The sequence below is a fragment of the Rana temporaria genome, chromosome 3 (genome assembly GCF_905171775.1).
Source record: "Rana temporaria chromosome 3, aRanTem1.1, whole genome shotgun sequence".
Classification (NCBI taxonomy): domain Eukaryota; kingdom Metazoa; phylum Chordata; class Amphibia; order Anura; family Ranidae; genus Rana; species Rana temporaria.
Window position 1 is genome coordinate 460685871 of NC_053491.1, and position 21808 is coordinate 460707678.

The 21808-nt window shown below is 46.0% G+C and overlaps 1 protein-coding gene across 4 annotated transcripts in view; it reads left to right on the forward strand.

Annotated features, from left to right (window-relative positions):
* Positions 1-21808, forward strand: part of PER1 (period circadian regulator 1) — a 67869-nt gene that overhangs the window by 36769 nt on the left and 9292 nt on the right. For 3 of the 4 annotated variants that reach the window (XM_040346769.1, XM_040346770.1, XM_040346773.1), the window contains exons 8-19: positions 3572-3714; positions 4550-4628; positions 4710-4816; positions 6973-7126; positions 7906-8014; positions 8954-9088; positions 11163-11271; positions 12042-12189; positions 12376-12497; positions 12588-12770; positions 15704-15913; positions 18757-19472. In XM_040346769.1, the coding sequence (XP_040202703.1) occupies positions 3572-3714; positions 4550-4628; positions 4710-4816; positions 6973-7126; positions 7906-8014; positions 8954-9088; positions 11163-11271; positions 12042-12189; positions 12376-12497; positions 12588-12770; positions 15704-15913; positions 18757-19472 (2215 nt within the window). The remainder of the gene's footprint in view (positions 1-3571; positions 3715-4549; positions 4629-4709; positions 4817-6972; positions 7127-7905; positions 8015-8953; positions 9089-11162; positions 11272-12041; positions 12190-12375; positions 12498-12587; positions 12771-15703; positions 15914-18756; positions 19473-21808) is intronic. The other variant, XM_040346771.1, reaches the window with a different exon arrangement.

The window sequence follows — 21808 nt, forward strand, 5'->3', positions numbered from 1 at the left end:
TTTTATTTAGTGACCGCAGCTTTGACTAGGGTTCATAGAGCTGTAACACAGCCTGTCCGAAGCCTTGTTTTGAAGAAAATGTGAACTAGCCGTTAATGTGTGTTGAAGCCGAAGCAAGCGTAAATGAGCCCTTACAAATCTGCTGTACTAGCTCCTGTAACTGCATGTCTTAAAGAGAGATGGTTTTGGCTAACCGGACTGCAGACGTCAGTGATTTGTATAGAAGACGCTCAGGTTGCATTTCTGTATCGTGCGGGAAAACTAGCAAGGTTTGCATATTGAGCCTCGTACACACGACCGAGAAACTCGACGGGCGAAACACATCGTTTTCCTCGTCGAGTTCTTGTTAGGCTGTCGAGGAACTCGACAAGCCAATTTTCTCCATTCCCGTCAAGGAAATAGAGAACATGCTCGCTTTTTGGCTCGTCGAGTTTCTCGACAGTTTCCTCGACGAAAATGTACACACGACCGGTTTCCTCGCCAAAAAAAAATTCTCCCAGCAAGTTTCTTGCTGGTTGTGCTTACGAGGCCTTGGCCGTCATGTGATTGGGCTTTCTGTTCCAGAATGTTTTGCAGACTTACAATGTCAAGTGTGTTGCATATGTAGAGAATGGAAAATTTGAGCTTCATTAAGTTTAGGAAGTTTCCCAGATTGCTGTGAAGCATTTTATCACATGTTGTTCTTGTGCTGTACTTTACCCTGCCATATGTCTACAATTTGCAATAGAAGTTGTGTACAATAAAGCAAACCGAACCACTGTGAATATAGGCTATATTGGTTACAGGGGTCTCCCCACTTTTACAAACAAAGGGCCGATTTATTGTCCTTAAGGTTTTAGGAGGGCCTGGACTGTGGCCATCAGGAGTAGACAATGTTCCAGCATCAGTGGGAGTATATATCGCCACATTTGATATTAGGAGGAGGAATAGTGCTTCATTGTTAGCATCACAGGAGGGTATAGTGGCCCATTATTTGTGTCAGTGGGAGAAATGGTGTCCCATTCTTGGTGTCAGATGGCAGAATAGTGTCTCGTATTAGTGGGAGGAAGAGTGCCCCAGGGGTCAGATTGGAGACCCCAGGGTTAAACTTTTGTGGAGCTTGCTGGACATTCCATTCCAAAGCCATGGGAGTTCATATGGAATGGTCCCCTTCCCTTTGTGGCTCTTATAACTTCTACTCTTTTAGGAAGGCTTTCCACAAGGTTTTGAAGTGTGTGTCTGCAGGGACTTTCCGCCAAAAGAGAATCTATTTGATGGTTGGCCTTCTAACTCTAAGTAGACAATGTTCCAGCATCAGTGGGAGTAAATATTGTCACATTTGATATTAGGAGGAATAGTGCTTCATTGTTGGCATCATAGGAGGGTATAGTGGCCCATTACTGGTGTCAGTGGGAGAAAAGGTGTCCCATTGTTGGTGTCAGATGGCAGAATAGTGTCTCTTATCAGTGGGAGGAAGAGTACCCCAGGGGCCAGATTGGAGACCCCAGGGTTAAACTTTTGTGGACATGTAGACTTTTGTGGAGCTTGCTGGACCTTCCATTCCAAAGCCATGGGAGTTCATATGGAATGGCCCCCTTCCCTTTGTGGCTCTTATAGCCTCCACTCTTTTAGGAAGGCTTTCCACAAGGTTTTGAAGTGTGTCTGCGGGGACTTGTGCCCTTTCAGCCAAAAGAGAAGCTATTTGAGCTTGTTGGCCATCCAACTCCGAAACCATGGCCGTTATTATCAAGTTGGCTTCCTTTTTGGGGCTAAATTGCTTCCACTTTTCTAGTAAGGCTTTCCACGAGATTTTGCAGTGTGTATGTGGGGATTTGTACCTGTTCAGCCAAAAGAACATTTGTGAGGTCAGGTACTGATGTTGGGTGAGAAGACCTGGCTTCCAAATGATTTGAAATGTAGACAGTAGGGTTAGGGTCAGGGTTCTTTGTAGACCAAGTTCCTCCACGTTAAACTTATCAAACCATGTCTTTATGGAGCTGGCTTTGTGCATAGGGACACAGTCATGCTGGAACACATAAGGACCTTCCCTAAACTGTTCACACAAGTTTGAAGGCACACGATGCTGTAGCATTAACGTATCCTTTATGGAATCGCCAGCATTTGGAGGGGTATCCTCATATTTGTAGGCATATAGCAGCTGTGATGGTGAGGTGTCCACAAATGTTTGGTCTTATCGTGTAAATATGAATGTAACAGAATGTGTGAAGAAAATGTTGACGTAGCACAAGGATCCATTAAAAAAAAAAAAATACAACCACTAGCCTATCTTCTGCATTTGAGGTTCCACAACTATCCCTCAATCCTCACCAAACGGGCATGTTATGTGCTTCTCATTACAAGGGCACAGGCTGATTTTGTTACTTAAAGTAGAACTATAAGCAAAACTTTTTTTTTTTCATATTGGATGGAGTAAGGGAAGGTCATAACCCCTCTCAGTGTTTTTTTTTTTTTTGCCACCTGTGCCCCATTGGGGGGATTTCCTTTTCACTTCCTGCCCTGTAGCCAAAACAGGAAGGGAATCCCTCCAAATTAAGGGAATTGCTTGGTCACCAGAACTAATGACCCCATTGATATGAGGAAAGACGGGATGGACAGCCGCACTCCAAAAAAAACATAAGGTTGTCTTTATTGTAAAAGGATAAAAAACTCAAGGAAAACAGCCTACGCGTTTCACACTCCAATTAGTGCTTAGTCATGGCTAAAGAACTAATGACCCTATTGGAAGATTTCCCCTCTACTACTTTTTTGGTGACAACCAAAAATGTGGGATTTTATTTTACTTTTACTTTGAGTGATAATGGTAAACAGGATAGATGTAGAGGGCTAGTCTTCCTAACGGGGGCACAGACAGCAATGAAAACTTGATAGGGGTTCTCTATCAAAAAAAAAAAAAAAATGTTGCCTTTAATTATACTAATTTGACCTGGAATCAACCCAGATGTGATGTGGGAGAAAATTCACCACATTGTTGGTGAGGCTTAGGTGCGACTGCGTTCTGCATGAGTCAGGTCAATAGTTATACGGTGGATGTACCCATACGTGAAGTCAAATGATAATGCCATAAGACAACTGCATGGCTTTCGAGAGATAAACCCATCCCCCGAGGGCAAAAGTTGTCCATTTTGTTTGTTAGCAGTCTATAGAAATGGAGAGGTATCTGCAATGTCATCCTTTTACCTTAATTTCCTGAAACTGTCAGGATTTTCGTCATTGAATAATTCTTGTGCCCATGTATGGGTATAGAGTTTCCCAATGAAGATCTAAATTTTATGCTGATTGGGTGGCCTCGGGTGCATTCATCTCACCACATATAGTATATATAATATCTCTGACATTGCAATTTTCTTCTGTCTCTCTCAGCATCTCTCTCAACCCTCCCTAATATCATATCAAATGTTTGTCTTCTCTCCATTTCATACATATTCTCCTTAGTAGGAAATATGCCAAATCTCCACACCCAGCAACCCCCTACCCCACCAGCACCCCCCCCCCCCCAAATGTACCCTTTGTTTGTCCCCTTTGTTGCTGTGCTCTCCCTGGCTCTGGTCTTATTGCAGGCGTGTGTTTTCAGTGGGGGCCGAGAGCGGGATATGAACATCCGCTATCACCCTTTCCGCCTCACCCCTTACCTGATGAAGGTGCGAGATCCGGACAACGCTGAGGGGCAGCCCTGCTGTCTGCTAATCGCAGAGAAGATCCACTCTGGATATGAGGGTAAGAGAACAAACCTCAAGTCATCAACCAACTAACTAATTAAGGTAGCGGAAGGTGGGATAGAGGTTTTCAAATTAAGGATTTAGCTATTTAAGTAGAGTTGTAATTTAAGTAAACTCCTGTGCTTGAGGCCTTCTTGTTAAGCGTCACTGAAATTTCCTACCCTACCTTCCTAGTTCTCCTATTTCTGGGTAGAATTAGGGCACAGTGCACATGAGTGTAGTCCTGACATGAGATGTAGGCATGTGCTATAGAGCTCTGTTGGGGAGGAACTTAGAGCAGAATTTGGGTGAAGTTAGCGTGTTTAGGGTATCAAAGGATTGTGTTTTTTTTAATATGAGATAATATAGTTAGTAGTGCAGCTAAGAAGAGTCTAGCTGGAGTGTTGATTGAGATTCGGTAGGATATTTTCCTGATATTTGATAGAAGTATATATCTGAGATATATATATATATATATATATAACAGTAACTTTTTTAAACAAGGAATCATTTAATTAAGAATTTTCCTTTTAATAAGTTTTAAGGTGATGTCCCACTAAAAACAGTAAGCGGCGAGACATTTGAGTCCATACAAATCGATCGGCACACCATTGAGCTGCAGTAAAATTCTCGTTTTATTAATCCATCCACAGGGATAAAAACTCACAGAAAAGTTGACGTGTTTCTGCCCAAAGGGGCCTTAGTCATTGTTATGACTAAAGCCCTTTTGGGTAGAAATATGTCAACTTTTCTGTGTGTTTTTATCCCTGCGGATATAGGTAGCAGACAGCATCTAGGTAGGAAGGAAGAGGTAGGGCCTGTTGTCTTATTGACGGTTACGTCTCTTTCCTCAGCACCACGAATACCTCCAGATAAGCGTATTTTCACCACCAGGCATACGCCCAGCTGTGTGTTCCAGGAGGTAGATGAGAGGTAAGTTTCATGTCCCTCTGTCTGCATCTTATCTGTTCATCTTCCTGGAAAGCTGTCTGATGGTCCTCCATTTTCTTACAGAGCTGTCCCTCTCCTCGGCTACCTCCCGCAGGACCTTATCGGTATGCCTGTTTTGTGTTTCATTCATCCTGAGGACCGGCCACTCATGCTTGCCATACACACTAAAGGTATTTTGTTTGGGAGGGGGATAAAGGACTGAAGAATTTGTTTTTAGATGTTTTAAGTATTGCTGATTGTACCTTAAAGTCATTCTAAAGGAAAGATTTATTTTTTTAAATAACAAACATGATATACTTAATGGTTTTGCACAGAGCAGCCCTGATCCTTTTTTTTTTTTTTTTTTTTTTGGGTCCTCCGTTGGTGGTCCTTGCTTCTTCCCCCTGCCGAGTGCCCCTAATGGCAAGCAGCTTGCTATGGGGGCACTTGAGCAGGCTCGCTCCCAAACCATGCTGTTTGTGTCCATTCATACACAGAGCGGCGCCCCTGCCCTGCTCTCTCCTCATTGGCTCACTGGCTGTAAATTGACAGCAGTAGAAGCCAATGGCTCCTGCTGCTGTGTGAGCCAATGAGGAGAGAGAGACCTAAGAGAGCTGCTGCTCTCAGGCACATCGCTGGATCGAGTTGGGGTCAGGCAAGTATTAGGTGGGGCTGCTGCACTCAGAAGATTATTTTACCTTAATGCAACCTTGAGCTTTTAGAACCACTTTAAAGCTGAAGTTTAGGTACGGCAATTTTTACTTAGTTACATTGGACCATAGGTGCGACCAGATGTGCCTGGGCACACCCTAATCACCCCATGTTCACATACTTCTCTTTCACTGTGCAAGCAGGGAGATAGATGCGCCGGGGTCATATATACTGTAGACACACGCACACTTGTGTTTGAGCTTTAGGGAGCACACCCTTATGCAGTAGGCATTGGACCGTTGCTCTGATGAAGGCTTCTTAGCCGAAATGCGTCAGTGTATAGCCTGTACCCATGTAACCAATAAAGGATTTTATTCAAAAGTATCCCAGTTGCCAGCCCTTTTTAGATTCAAATATGCATTGGACCAACTTGGACATTCCTATGGGATCCCAGTGCAAACTGGAAGCCATTGTATTGGGCACCGCTACCGCAGTGAGCTTCCAGGTCTCATGCTGAGTGGCATTCCTGCTGCATTGTAAAAACAGGATGCTGTTTGCTCGGCACGGGCCCCATTCATAAGTCCAACATCAGTTCCTAAACTCAGAAATGTTCTTTTCCTTTTAGATTCATTCCGAGAAGTGTGGAGACTGCCATAGCATAAAATAGAGGGCCGTCTCCATATTAATGTCCATGGTTTGGAATGTCCAACAACCTCATGTAAGAGTGATCGTCGGGTTCCAAAAACTTTTGGCCAAATAGCGGGGGATTTACTAAAACTGGGGAGTGTACAATCTGGTGCAGCTCTGCATAGAAACCAATTACCGTATTTATTGGGGTATAGCGCGCTCCCGCGTATAGCGCGCACCCCTAAAGTTGCCCCGAAATTCCTGTGGACATTTTTTTTTTGTGCTTACAGTTTGGTCTCTTGTGCGGCGTCCATCGGCGGCCTCGTCGGGTCCGGCGTTCGTCTGCGGCTTCGGGTGTCCTCTTCGTCGGGTCCGGCGTCCTTCTGCGGCGTCCTCCCCGCTCGTTTCCCGCTTTCCCGTGCCGAGTTTGAATACTGTGCCGGCATATACCGAGCGCAGTACACTCGTGTATAGTCGGGCAGGCTCGGCTACTCTCGCACTCACGTCCTGTACGTCCAGGATGTGAGCGCGAGAGGACCCGAGACTGCCCGACTATACCCGAGTGTACTGCGCTCGGTATATGCCGGCGCAGTATTCAAACTCAGCGCGGGAAAGCGAGTATCGGCGTATATCGCGCACCCACGATTTTGCCCTGATTTTCAGGGCAAAAAAGTGCACGGTATACGCCGATAAATACGGTAGCTTCCAGGTTTTATTGTCAAAGCTTAACTGAAGAAGTTGGAGTTTGAAGCTGATTGGCTACCATGGACAGCTGCAGCAGATTCCGAATGCTCCAGTTTTAGTAAATCTCCCCCATAGTGTCTATAAGATGCCTTAGATGTTTCCTTGGGTTATATTTCTAGATAACATTTTCCATTTTGGGTGTAGCAAAAGAGAAATTTGCTTTCTTTATTGCCATGAGATTGGACTTGATGGACTTGTGTCTTTTTTCAACCTCACCAACTATGTAACTATATGAGAGGAAATCGACGTTTTTTTTCACTAGCTGTAGCTTTAAAGTGTGGTGGAATGTGTGCCGTATAAAATAATGATCATCTTTGGCCCTCAGTCTTACAGCAGGCCGGCCAGCCTTTCAGCCACTCTCCCATCCGCCTGTGCGCACGTTCTGGGGAGTACGTCACCATCGACACAAGCTGGAGCAGTTTTGTCAATCCGTGGAGTCGCAAAGTTTCCTTCATTCTTGGAAGGCACAAAGTTCGCACGTAAGTTCCGTTGGCCTGTTTTTTTTTGTTTTTTTTAGGTGCTTCGCTAAATAGGGCCCACTACTAAACGGGGCCCGCTACTAAACGGGGCCCGCTACTAAACGGGGCCCGCTACTAAACGGGGCCCGCTACTAAACGGGGCCCACTACTAAACGGGGCCCACTACTAAACGGGGCCCACTACTAAACGGGGCCCACTACTAAACGGGGCCCACTACTAAACGGGGCCCACTACTAAACAGGGCCCACTACTAAATAGGGCCCACTACTAAACGGTAATGGGATAAATGTTGTGTAATCCACTGCATTGAAGATTCCCATTATTCCTGGAACATCAGCTGAAATGTGAAGTTAGGCAGCAGGAGTGACCTGTGTTGGGTCCTAAAAAAAGGAAGAGGAAGAAGCCGTGAGAAACAAACTCATGCTTGGTGGCAGTCCTGTGTCTCTGACAGCCTCCTATTCCAGACAGTACCGATGGCAGGGCGGGTATTTCAGATACAGTTGGAAATTGGTATGGTGGTTCCAGGGATGTTTAGGAAACTGTTACATTCTAAGCAGCCATATAACATAAGGGGGCCTATGTCACAATGCTGGGACAGCTTATTGGGAGAAAAAAAGGGTATCCACTAAATTGGAGGAAAAAATATACCGGTATATATTCTTTTTACTTTTTACCAATTTCGAAGTTGTCCATGTCTCTTCCTGCTCCCTCTAACTGTTTGGGCCGTGTGCCTGTCTATATCTATCCCCTCATCTATTCCTTGGCTTGTCTTTCTGCAGAAGTCCTCTCAATGAAGATGTCTTTACTGCTCCCAAAGGGGCCGAAATGAAGCCTCTAGACCCAGACATTCAGGAACTGTCCGAGAAGATCCACAGGACATTGATGCAGGTATGGACCCTTTCCTTCTCTTCGTTCCTTCCATCTTTTCTCTTATTTTATCAACATTTTCCTTTCCTTTTCTCTGCAATTTCCAATCCCCTCCTTTCCACTCTTCTCTGTTATTTTCTGTCTCCCCCCCCCCCCCTTCCATTTTCTACTTTCCTCTCCTCCTTTCTTTTTTCTCCCTTCTCTTTCTTTTACTCATTTCTTTAGTCTGCTCTTCTTCTTTTCTCCAATTTCCTCTCCTCTCTTTTCCACTCTTCTCTAGTCTTTCCTGTCTTCCCCTCCCATTCTCTCCTTTCCTCTCCTCTATCCCCCCACCCTTCTCTTCCTTCTCTTTTTTTACTCTAATTTCTTTCTTCTCCTCTTCTCTCCAATTTCCTTTCCTCTCCTTTCCACTCTTCTCCGTTCTTTCCTGTCTTCCCCTCCCATTACTTTCCTCTTCTCCCTTCCCCTTTACTCTGCTCTCCTCTTCTTTCCTTTCGTTTTCTATCCTTTTCTCTCCCTTTCCAACTGCCTTACCTTTTTTTTCCCCTTTCCCTCCCTTTCTTTTAGTCATCTCTTGTTTTTTGTTTTTATGTGTTTGCACATTATTTCTGCTTTTGTGTTATTTATTGAAATATATTTTGATTGACTTTTTAAACAACTGCCATATGTCCATAGGCATCAACCTCCTTGGTGCAGCTGCCTGGACCTAATTGGCTGCCTTTAGGTATTGCATTGTAAGTGCAGTGGAGGAGCTGAGAATCTCTGTAAACTGCTGCACGAGACCTGTTACCGCGCAATGTCTTGCAGCAGTTGCAATAGATCGCCTTGGCCGAAAGCCTTTAAAATACTGTATGTGTTTTCATCCAGCTGCATCAGTCTGCTTTAGGGAAGTTAAGACTTAACTTTGTCATTATATTATGGTTGTTGTAGTGTTACAGCTGTGCACATTGTACTTTACAGCCTGTACATAGCACGTCCTCTGGTGGTGGGAATGGTAGTGGCGGCAGCAACGCATCTCAAGAACCATTTCACTGCAATGCTTCATCCAGTGACAGCAACGCCATGGTCATCGAGGAGAGGAGAGAGCCCAAACCTGTACGTGCGACTATGAATAAGTTAACGCTGAGCTGGTCAGATCTTATGATACAGTGTATGAGGGGGTTGGCTTTATTCCAGCTAGACGCAGATCTGCCTGAGCTTGCTAGAAATAATTTTTACAGATGAGTATTGTATGTCTTCAGTTTTATTTCATTTAGTTCTTTCCAAGATATTAAAAACTTTAGCTATATGGTCAAAAGTATGTGCAGACGACTCCAGATTATTAAAGGGGTTGTAAAGGTAAAAAAAAAATGTTTTCCCTAAATAGCTTCCTTTACCTTAGTGCAGTCCTCCTTCACTTACCTCATCCTTCCATTTTGCTTTTAAATGTCCTTATTTCTTCTGAGAAATCCTCACTTCCTGTTCTTATGTCTGTAACTCCACACAGTAATGCAACACTTTCTCGCTGGTGTGGAGATAGCCTCTTGAAGGGGGAGGGGGCGAGCAGGAGGGTCAGGACGCTATCTACTTGGCAGATAGAGAAAGGAGCTATGTGTTAGTGGGCGTCCTGACACTCCTGCTCGCTCCCTCCCCCTCAAGAGGCTTTCTCCACACCAGGGAGAAAGTCTTGCATTACTGTGTGTAGTTACAGACAGAAGAACAGGAAGTGAGGATTTCTCAGAAGAAATAAGGACATTTAAAAGCAAAATGGAAGGATGAGGTAAGTGAAGGAAGAGGACTGCACTAAGGTAAAGGAAGCTATTTAGGGGAAATAAATATGTACCTTTACAACCCCTAAGTGTAGGTGTTTTCAGTGAAGGGCACTGTTAATGCTACAACATGCAAAGACATTTTAGATAATTGTCATAAGGTTGGAAGCGCACAACAGTTTGGGGAAGGTCCCTTACTGTTCCAGCATGAACGTTCCTCTGTGCACCAAGCCGACTCCATAGGGTCATGGTTTCATGAGTTTGGTGTGGAGGAACTTGAGTGTCCTGCACAGAGTCTTGACCTCAACCCTACTGAATGCCCATTGTGAGCCAGATCTTCTGATCCAATATCAATGTATGCCTCCAACCTTGTGGGAACAGTTTGGGGAAGGTTTTTTTTACTGTTCCAGCATGATCATTCCCCTGTGTACAAAGTCGGCACCATAAAGACATGGTTTGGTGTGGAGGAACTTGAGTGTCCTGCACAGAGTCTTGACCTCAACTCTACCGAATGCCCATTATGAGCCAGATCTTCTGACCTAATGTCAGTGTGTGCCTCCAACCTTGTGGGAACAGTTTGGGGAAGGTCCTTTACTGTTCCAGCATGACTATTCCCCTCCAGGAAGACATGGTTTGAGTTTGGTGTGGAGGAACTTGAGTGGCCTACACAGAGCCCTGACTTCAACCCTATTGCACACTTTTGGGATGAATTGGAACACCTTACTTAGCCGGGTCTCCTCATCCAATATCAGTACCCAAACTCACAAATGTTCTTTTGGCTGAATGGGCACAAATTCCCACACTCACACTGCAAAATCTTGTGGCAAGCCTTCCCAGAAATGTGAAGGTGGCTATAGCCACAAAGTGGAGACAACTAATGCCCATGGTGTTGGATGGCCAACAAGCTCATATAGATGTGATGGGCTGGTGTCCACAATTTTTTGACCATATAGTATAAATGACACAAAATACCACTACTGTGTACTGTGTAAACCCCAAAACATATGTAATATATTGCAATTTACCCCTCCTTAGATGTGGTGGCTACATTCATTTTCATTTATTCAGGCTAAGGACGTTTTTAGCACAAGTCGCTCCAATGTGAACCAGGGCCTAATGTAACAGAAGGTTTGCACTCTGAACTCAGAGGTCACGCAACCACATTCTGGTTATAAAGCGAATAAAGAAACCTAGGGGGCTGGGATAGGGAGCTTTAAAAGTGTAACTGCTGTAATACTGAAATAGACCCCAAACCTATATAGGTTACTTTTTAAAATGGTGTAATGATGGTTAGTATATTCTACTCAACACTGACTGTCATCAGCATCAAGATTGAAGATATTATGTTTTGGGAGAAAATGAGAAGATAGTGTCTGGAATCCCCCTCATTCCTCACTATGTGTTTTTTTTTGTTCCCTTAGATGACCTTTCAGGAGCTTTGCCACAATGTCCACACAGGGAAGAGTGGGGGCCAGCAGACCTTCCTGGGCTCCAGGGTCATACGACCACCTCACCGAGGACATTTTCAAGGTACGTCCCCCCAGAACTTATTGTTTTCATACATCTCTTGCAGTATTGCTGCAATCTTAAAGAGGAAGTAAAGCCTCCTTAACCACTTAAGACCTGGACCTTTAGGCAGCTAAAGGACCTGGCCAGTTTTTGCGATTCTGCACTGCGACGCTTCAACTGACAATTGCACGGTCGTGCGACGTGGCTCCCAAACAAAATTGGCGTCCTTTTTTCCCCACAAATAGAGCTTTCTTTTGGTGGTATTTGATCACCTTTGCGTTTTGTATTTTTTGCGCTATAAACAAAAATAGAGCGACAATTTTGAGAAAAATTCAATATTTTTTACTTTTTGCTATAATAAATATACCCCAAAAATATATAAAAACATTTTTTTCCCTCAGTTTAGGCCGATACGTATTCCTCTACCTATTTTTGGTAAAAAAAATAGCAATAAGCGTTTATTGATTGGTTTGCGCAAAAAATGTATAGCGTTTACAAAATAAGGGATAGTTTTATTGCATTTTTATAAAAAAAAATTTTTTTACTACTAATGGCGGCGATCAGCAATTTTTTTCGTGACTGCGACATTATGGCGGACACTTCGGACAATTTCGACACATTTTTGGGACCATTGTCATTTTCACAGCAAAAAAATCATTAAAAATGAATAGTGTTTGGGGGTTCTAAGTCATTTTCTAGCAAAAAAAACTGTTTTTAACTTGTAAACAACAAATCTCAGAAAGAAGCTCGGTCCTTAGGTGGTTAATTAGATGTGACTTTTCTTCACCCAGCTCTCGCTCCGGCTCGCACGGTCCCTCCAGCCAGCATAGACAACACTCCTCCTGACACGGCGGCTCCTCGAATCCCTGAAGAGCTGACTCGAAAAGAGACCTCCAACTATTCCTACCAGCAGATCAACTGCCTGGACAGCATTATCAGGTAAGAAGGGAACAGGAAACCACATGTGCGCTGGGAAATGTGGTCCTCTCTGTAGTGCTTTCATGTCTCCTTTGCTAGTTGGCAGGAACACTTTAGACTGGACTTTAGCACAACAAATGAGACCCATTCAGTGAAATGTGGCCTTGTGTCTATTTCTCCTTCGCTTACATTCCATCTCCTTTACAGGTACCTGGAGAGCTGTAACCTCCCCGGCACAGTGAAGAGGAAATGTGGCTCCTCATCGTACGCCTCGTCCACCTCCACCTCAGAGGAGGAGAAACAGAGGACCGGGGAGAGCGATAAGGAAGGTGAGACTGGGGACACGCGCTGGTGCATGTGGCCAAGATTGAGGGGTAGAAATGTTAAAGTCGTATTCTGCTGTTTGCATTCCTTCACAGATCCCTCGGCTGGCCCACCACAGCGGCAGGATCTGCCTCCTCCACCCACACCAGCAGCAGTGGGCTCCTCGCCTCTGGCTCCTCTACCCCCCAGCAAGGCAGAGAGCGTGGTGTCCATCACTAGCCAAGGAAGCTTCAGCAGCACAATTGTCCATGTGGGAGACAAAAAAGCGCCAGACTCGGGTAATTTGCTTAGTGGCCAGTCTACTGCTGAGGATTCGGGGTGGAAGGGACTGGTGGACCAATGCTGAGCAACGGACTTGTGTGCACTACGTCTTGTGCTGAAAAGCTTGTATCTTTTTTTTTCTTTGCGTGCTTTGTGTGGTAATGCCGGGTCTGTCACTTTGCAGCAGGGCAGATAAGGTTTGACGCTTAATTATTTCAGAGGACAAAAAAAAAATAATAAAGCCGAAAAGTCGAAGTCATACCTGCAATGGGAGCACTTGCTTCGTAACCTAAAACTACAAACTTGGTTCCTACCTGTGAAGAGATAGTAAAGTGGGAGTTGCATGAAAACCAAAGGTCTTCAATACATAGCGTATTTATCGGCTTATAACACGCACCCCAATTTTAAGAGGGAAGATTAAGGGGAAAACAAATTCACAGCCCCCCATCCAGAACACAGTCCCCTTCCCCAGTACACAGCCCCCCATCCAGTACACAGCCCTCCATCCAGTACACAGCCCCCCCCTCCCCAGTATACAGCCCCCCCCCCATCCAGTACACAGCCCTCCATCCAATACACAGTCCCCCTCTCCAGTACACAGTCCCCCCCCCAGTATACAGCCCCCCCTCACCAGTATACAGCCCCCCTCCCCAGTACACAGCCCCCCTCCCCAGTACACAGCCCCCCATCCAGTATACAGCCCCCCATGCAGTACACAGCCCCCCCTCACCAGTACACAGCCCCCCCTCACCAGTACACAGCCCCCCTCACCAGTACACAGCCCCCCTCACCAGTACACAGCCCCTCTCCCCAGTATACAGCCCCCCCATCCAGTATACAGCCCCCCATCCAGTACCCATCCATTATACAGCTCCCCTCCCCAGTATACAGCCCCCCCATCCAGTATACAGCCCCCCCATCCAGTATACAGCCCCCCATCCAGTACCCATCCATTATACAGCTCCCCTCCCCGGTATACAGCCCCCCCATCCAGTATACAGCCCCCCATCCAGTACCCATCCATTATACAGCTCCCCTCCCCGGTATACAGCCCCCCCATCCAGTATACAGCCCCTCCCTGCACTACCAGGAGACCCCCCAGTGAAAGGGAAATTCAGAGGCCCCCTTCACACCTGAGCGATTTTAAGCTCAGCTCTGACGCTCCAAAATGCCATTCATTTCAATGGCCCCTGTTCACATATGAGCATTCTGTCGCCTGAAGGCCAGCACACATAGTACACAGAAACACTGGTTAAGCTCACATTTAACCCTTTGATCACCCTAGATGTTTAACCCCTTCCCTGCCAGTGTCATAGGTGACAGTGCATATTTTTAGCACTGATCACATCACTGTATTAGTGTCACTGGTTCCCACAAAATGTCAGTGTCAGAATGTCTGCCACGATATCGCAGTCTCGCTATAAGGTCCCTTTCACACTGGGGCCATGGCCACATTAGGGCTGGCTTTACCGCTGTTTATGCAGCGCTTTTCTGCTACTTTTAAGCCCAAAAAAGGGGTTACAATCTCCAGTTTTGCAGTGCTTTTAACGCACTTTGAAAGCGATGCCCATTCATTCCAATGGGCAGGGGCGCTTTGGAAGCACTGTATACAGCACTCCTAAACCACCCCAAAGATGCTGCTATCATGACTTTTCATAACGTCCCGCAAGCGCACCACCTGAGTGTGAAAACTCACACTAGAATGAATAGGTAGGCAGTTTTCAGGCGCTTAGCAGAGGCTATTTCCAGCGCTAAAGCGCCTGAAAACCGCCATTACAAATATTATTATTATTAGTATAAATAAAGATTCCATAAAAATGTCCCATAGTTTGTAGACGCTATAACTTTTGTGCAAACCAATTAATCACTTCAGCCCCAGAAAAATGTACCCCCTTCCTGAGCAGAGCACTTTTTTGCGATTCGGCACTGCATCACTTTAACTGAAAACGTTGTGCGACGTGGCACCCAAACAAAATTGACGTCCTTTTTTTCCCCACAAATAGAGTTTTCTTTTGGTGGTATTTGATCACCTCTGCGGTTTTTATTTTTTTGCGCTATAGCCAAAAAAAGAGCGCAAATTTTGTAAAAAACACATTATCTTTTACTTTTTGCTATAATAAATATCCCACATTTTTTTATTTTTTTTAATTCTTCTACATATTTTTGGTAATTTTTTTTTGCAATAAGCGTATATTAATTGCTTTGCGCAAAAGTTATAGCGTCTACAAAATAGGGGATAGTTTTATGGCATTTTTATTATAATTTCTTTTTACTAGTAATAGCGGCGATCTGCGATTTTTTTATTGGGACTGCAACATTATGGCGGACACATCGGACACTTTTAACACTATTTTGCGACCATTGTCATTTATGCAGCGATCAGTGCTATAAAAATGGACTGATTACTGTTTAAATTACACTGGCAGGGAAGGGGTTAAACACTAGGGGGCAATGAAGGGGTTAAGTGTGTCCTAGGGAGTGATTCTAACTATGGGGGGGGCTGGGCTACCAGTGACACGACCGGGATCAGTAGATCATTGTCCTGTCACTAGGCAGAACAGGGAAATGCCTTGTTTACATAGGCATCTCTCCGTGAGACGATCGTGGGCACCCGGCGGACATTGAGTCCGCATGATCTGCGGGCACGCTCACGGTACACCTTGTACCAATAACTAGAAGGGTGTAGCTCTGAAAAAACGCAGGATGACAATTCTCAGATACTCGGACTTAAGCTGTTTCCTCCCAAAAGCAGGTAAAACGCAGGCCTGCCTTGCTTGATTGGAATTGCCTTTTACATTTTATAAATCGAAAGCTTATTAATGAAATAAGTGTGTTGTTTACCTTACCTGCCCTTCCCATATGTACAAGTGACAGCCGATAAAAAATAAAGACTTTCTTAGTTCGGATATTATGAACTAATGCTTTCCATTCTTGTGTTTTCTACCCACAGCTGAAATGGTGCCTTTGGAGGAGTCCCCGTGCCCAGCAGCCCCACCACCTCCACTGCGACCGCTGGGGCTGACCAAAGAAGTCCTCTCTGCCCACACTCAACGGGAGGAGCAAGCCTTCCTAACCCGCGTACACAACCTCAGCCAGCTGCGGGTGTTTGACCCTGTTCCTGCGGGAGCATGGGAAGAGCAGAGCCAGCGGGGTCCTAGAGGTCAGTTCTCCATCTCCACTGCTACTTTTAGAGGGTTTCAGTCAGCCATATGTTCTCACTTTTTATTTCTGACTGTTCTTGTCTCTCCCATTAATGTAAAGTTATGCACTTGGGGGCTAAGAATATGCATGCACCATACATACTAGGGGGAGTACAACTGGGGGAATCAATGGTGGAGAAGGATCTGGGTGTTCTGGTAGATCATAAGCTCAATAATAACATGCAATGCCAAGCTGCGGTTTCCAAAGCGAGCAAAGTCCTTTCTTGTATTAGGAGAGGTATGGAGTCCAGAGAGAGATATATAATTTTGCCCCTGTACAAATCATTAGTAAGACCTCATCTGGAATATGCAGTTCAGTTTTGGGCACCAGTTCTCAAAAAGGATATCGGGGAACTGGAGAAAGTGCAGAGAAGAGCAACCAAACTGATAAGAGGCATTAACTGACAATTGCGCGGTCGTGTGACGTGGCTCCCAAACAAAATTGGCGTCCTTTTTTTCCCACAAATAGAGCTTTCTTTTGGTGGTATTTGATCACCTCTGCGGTTTTTATTTTTTGCGCTATAAACAAAAATAGAGCGACAATTTTGAAAAAAATGCAGTATTTTTTACTTTTTGCTATAATAAATATCCCCCAAAAATATATATATAAAAAAAAATGTTTCCTCAGTTTAGGCTGATATGTATTCTTCTACCTATTTTTGGTAAAAAAAAAACGCAATAAGCGTTTGTCGGTTGGTTTGCGCAAAATTTATAGCGTTTACAAAATAGGGGATAGTTTTATTGTATTTTTATTAATTTTTTTTTTTTTTTACTACTAATGGCGGTTTTTCGTGACTGCGACATTATGGCGGACACTTTGGACAATTTTGACACATTTTTGGGACCATTGTCATTTTCACAGCAAAAAATGCATTTAAAATGCATTGTTTATTGTGAAAATTACAGTTGCAGTTTGGGAGTTAACCACAGGGGGCGCTGATGGGGTAATGTGTGACCTGAAGTGTGTTTACAACTGTAGGGGTGTGTGGCTGTAGGTGTGACGTCATCGATTGTGTTCCCCTATAAAAGGGATGACACGATCGTTGACGCCGCCACAGTGAAGAACGGGGAAGCCGTGTTTACACGCGGCTCTCCCCGTTCTTCAGCTCCGGGGTCCGATCGCGGGACTCCAGCGCCGATCGGGTCCGTGAGTCCCACGGTCACGGAGCTTCGGACCGGGTAGCGTGCGCCCGCGGCTGGGCTTAAAGAGCAACGTACCTAAACGTGGATGTGCCCAGCCGTGCCATTCTGCCGACGTATATCGGCGTGAAGGGGTCCTTAAGTGGTTAAATGAAGCAGTTCACAGGTAGGGATTAAAAATGAAAATAATCAAGTTTAATGTGTATATAAAACATTAATGTATTGATGTATGGAAGGTAACATGTGTCAGTGCACACGATAAAACCTACATAAACATATAATAATAAACATAATTCATCAAACAGTAGAAAAGATTATAATCATGAATTAAATACAGGTGTAAATTCAGCAGCACATAACATGATATAAAAGTATAAATCGTAACAAGTTTAGATGAGTATCATCTATTTGAGGTAGGTAACTGCATCCTTAGTGCCCGACGCGTTTCTGTGTTTTTTGTTGTAAAAAACACTTTCTCAGGGGCGGGGATATCTGAAATGTTAAGATATAATTGCGTCAAAATATTGACACTGGGCCAGATTCTTGTAGTTCCTGCGGCGGCGTCCCGTAAGCTATTTACACTACGCCGCCCCAACTTACAGGAGCAAGTGCTGTATTCCCCAAACACTTGCTCCGTAGTTTGGGGCGGCGTAGTGTAATTGGCCCGACATATCCCCACGTAATTCCAAGGGGGCGGCTTGTATTTAAATTAAGCGCGCCCCTGTGCCGTTCGAACTGCGCATGCGCCGGGCTTAAAATAGCCCAGTGCGCATGCTCCAGTTCTCGACGGAAAATGTCAATGACGCCGACGTGTGCGTCATTGACGTAAAGTCGTATTCAAGAACGACTTAGGAAAACGACGTACCCGACGGGAAAAGACGACGCGGACCCGACGCCATACTTAACATGGCATACGGCGGACTGGCGTAAGGTTACCCCTCATATAGCAGGGGTAACCTTACGCAAACGACGTAAGCGTCGGCTACGCGACGCGATTTCGTTTGGGAATCGGCGTATCAGGCTCATTTGCATAAACAGATGAGACCTGAACGTAAACGCCACCTAGCGGCCGGCGGCAAATTACATTTAAGATCCGACAGTGTAAGTGACTTACACCTGTCGGATCTACAGCGTATCTATGCGAAAATTATTCTAGGAATCACTCGCATTGATACGCGGGTCAAAAAACAGAGATACGACGGAGTTTCCTGAGATACTCCGTCGTAACTCTTCTGAGAACATGGCCCTAAGTGCATAGAATGCATTAAGGTGAGAAACCTTGAGACTTTACAACGCCTTTAAGGAGGGCAAGTTTTCTCAGCAATGTCTGTATCGCTCCTTTCAGTGGTGATACAGAACTCTTGTTGAGATTGCAATCCCTGACTGTCAGCTAAATTCAGCAAATCGGATTCACCGCACTTAGCCAATCAGCAGCGGGGAATTAGATTATATGTTTCTTATGAGAATTTGGCTCTGTGGGATCTGAGTTCTTTCCCCAACCAGACATTCTTCATGACAGATGAGGCAGCTAGACATGCAGGGACTTTATGAAAAGATGTCTATTATAGCCAGATATTCAGATTTCATCAAATGCTTCGATGTTTTCAGAAATCAGTACTTGTTATATGGTCATGTTTAATTATTTAATTTTTTTTCCACACAGGAGCTAAGCCCTCCCGATCCCACCAACACCACCACAGCTCTGCCAGCAATCCTGCCCCCCCATCGCGAGAGGGGACAAATAATGGAGGTCGTCGGGGCAAAAGCCGAAAATCCAAAGCAAAGCGGCCGAAGCAAGGCATACATTTGTCACCCACTTCCATGCCAACGACCAACCTCCCCGAGGCTCCTCTCCTACCTCCTCCACCTCCAGTCATCCCTGGTTACCCATTCCCTATGTTCCCCCCACGACCTCCTGCTCCTGAACCAGCCCCATCCCTCCCGAGATACCCTCTTGTCACACCCATTGTTGCCCTTGTACTCCCCAATTATCTTTTCCAACCTCCCCCAGTGGCACCGCCCTTCTTTCCTGGAGTTCCAGGGTTTCCTACCTTTAATCCCACCTCCGAAGCTCCCACACCAGCCTCTGAAGCCCCTCCTCCCACCCCAGCTCCTCCCACCCCCGTGGCCACCTGCCAACCCCCTCCTCCTTCCCGCTCCTCCTCCCCGCCCCAGCGGCTCTTCCCGTCACGGTGCAGCTCTCCGCTCCAGCTTGACCTGCTGCAGATGGAGGAGCTGCCGCAGCTCAGTACTGGAGGGGGAGGACCAGGAGGGGAGCTGGAGGAGGAAGGAGGAGCAGCCGCTGGCAATGCTACCGCTGGAGGGCCCAACCAGGGGTCAGCAACTCGAGAAGAAGACAGACAGCCGGAGAACTGCATGGTGATTATTTATATGTTTAAATGCTGCTTTCACATCATCGTGTATAAACATATACACAATGTATACTTAGCTCCTCCGCACTGTCATTGTCTTTCCCATCTTGTCCACCCTTTACAAATCTCACATGGCCCTAATATTACATCTTGTTACTGTGTGTATAATGCTCTATTACAGTGGTCTCCAAACTGCGGCCTGGGGGCCGGATGTGGCCCTTTGATTGCCTTTTTCTGGCCCTTGGATGCCATTTCATCCACTGACACCAATGAAGGGGCATAATTCCCCCCACTGACACCAATGAAGGGGCATAATTCCCCCCACTGACACCAACGAAGGGGCACAATTGCTCCCAATGACACCAACAATAGGGCACAATTCTTCACACTGACACCAACAATGTGGCACAATTTCTCCCAATAACACCAACAATGGAGTCCAATGACATCAACAATGGGACACAATTCCTCTTCCTTACATCAATAATGGGACGCAATTACTTTCACTAAAACAAACAATGGGGCATTATTTTTTCCCCACTGACATCGGGACCTTTTCTACCACCACTGGTCACAGTCCGGCCCTCCTGAGGTCTGAAGGTCAGTAAACTGGCCCTTTGTTTAGAAAGTTTGGAGGCTCCTGCTCCATTATATCCTTTGTGTGTGTTCTGTATTGTCCCCTTCTCTGTCCTGGCTATGTGTACCATTCTGTACTAGCCTCATCTTCTCCATCCATCAACGTATCTAACATCCCCCTTCTTCTTCGTCCATTGACAGTCATATTGGGGGTTATTATGCCACCTACAGGAGGATTGTACACCCGCATACAAGTAGGTAGATTCAGAAAGAGTTGGGCCGGCTTATCAGTAGATAAGCCGACCTAACTTAGAATCTACGCCGACCTATGTTTAAGTGTATTCTCAATCAGAGATACACTTAAACATATCTGAGGCCCCGTACTCACGACCAAACATGTCTGCTGAAACTGGTCCGCAGACCAGTTTCAGCAGACATGTTTGGCCGTGTGTTGGCCCGAGCGGACCATTTTGGGACGGATCGGACAGGTTTCCAGCGGACAACTGTTTCCCGGACTTGTTTTAAAACAGTCCGCTGGAAACCTGTCCGCCCGGACATGTACGGTCGTCTGTACAGACCTACCGTACATGTCCTGCCGCCCGCATCCCTCGCATGCGTCGAATGACTTCGACGCATGCGTGGAAGCATTTTTAAGGCGGCCCGCCCACGTCGCCGCGTCATTGTCGCGGCGACACCGCGTCATCGACGCGGCGACACCGCGGACACGCCCCGCGTAATGTTTACGCGCGGGCTTCTGTTCGATGGTGTGTACAGCCATCGAACAGAAGTCCCCGGGCAGTCCCCGGCCAGACATGTCCGATGGAAACGGTCTGCAGACCGTTTTCATCGGACATGTCCTGCCGTGAGTACTCGGCCTCAGATACGACGGCTTGCGCTGTCCTATCTTAGGTTGCAATATTTCGGATTGCCGCTAGGTGGTGCTTCCATTGCGGTCGGCGTAGAATATGTAAATTAGTAGATTTTTTTGAAGCACCGATTAGAGCCAAAAGGCTCTAATAGGCTTTAACATAGGGTAGGCTCGGGTCGCAGAGAGTGCGCTCCGAGCCCACCCAGGTGTGTTACGACAGCAAATCAGTATTCGCTGTTGTAACAGTGATCCTCCTCCCAGCCAATCAGGAAGCGTGTTATGACACCGGTCACCCGATTGACTGATTGAAAGGACAGGTGATCCTATTGGATGCCTAGGAGGAGGGGAGGAGCTGGAGTCTGCCATGGAGAAGAGGACTTAGTGCTGAGTCGCTGGACCACGCTGCCTGACACCCACCACAATGGGGTAAGTGCCGGACCCCCCCCCCCCCCCCCCCCAAAAAAAAAAAACAGCCACCACTGGAGCTGGGATGCCAGCCGGAGGTCTGAAATCCCTTTGAAACCAGCCTGGAGTGCACAAACAACACAGGAGCGGAAAAGACGTAATTTCGGGAGGATGTGGCATTGGGAGTGCCTACACATTGCCGACCATGCATGCTCATTCTTCAAGCCTTTTACATGGGAGTTGCCAATTGTGTGCTCTCTCTTTTATCTACATATTTACAGAGACTGCTTGGTTAGCTAGCTCTTGGGTTCAGCAGCCACAAGTGTTGTGAACATTTCCTGCCATATGCCACAGTGGCACCAAGAAGTGACATACAACTCATGGCAAGCATATGGTCTCAAGGATCAGGTTCCACCCATTACCAGTGAAATCACACTGCTTTGACCAAGGCATGTTGATAGTGGGAAGGGGCTGGCCTACAGTTTCCGTTTACT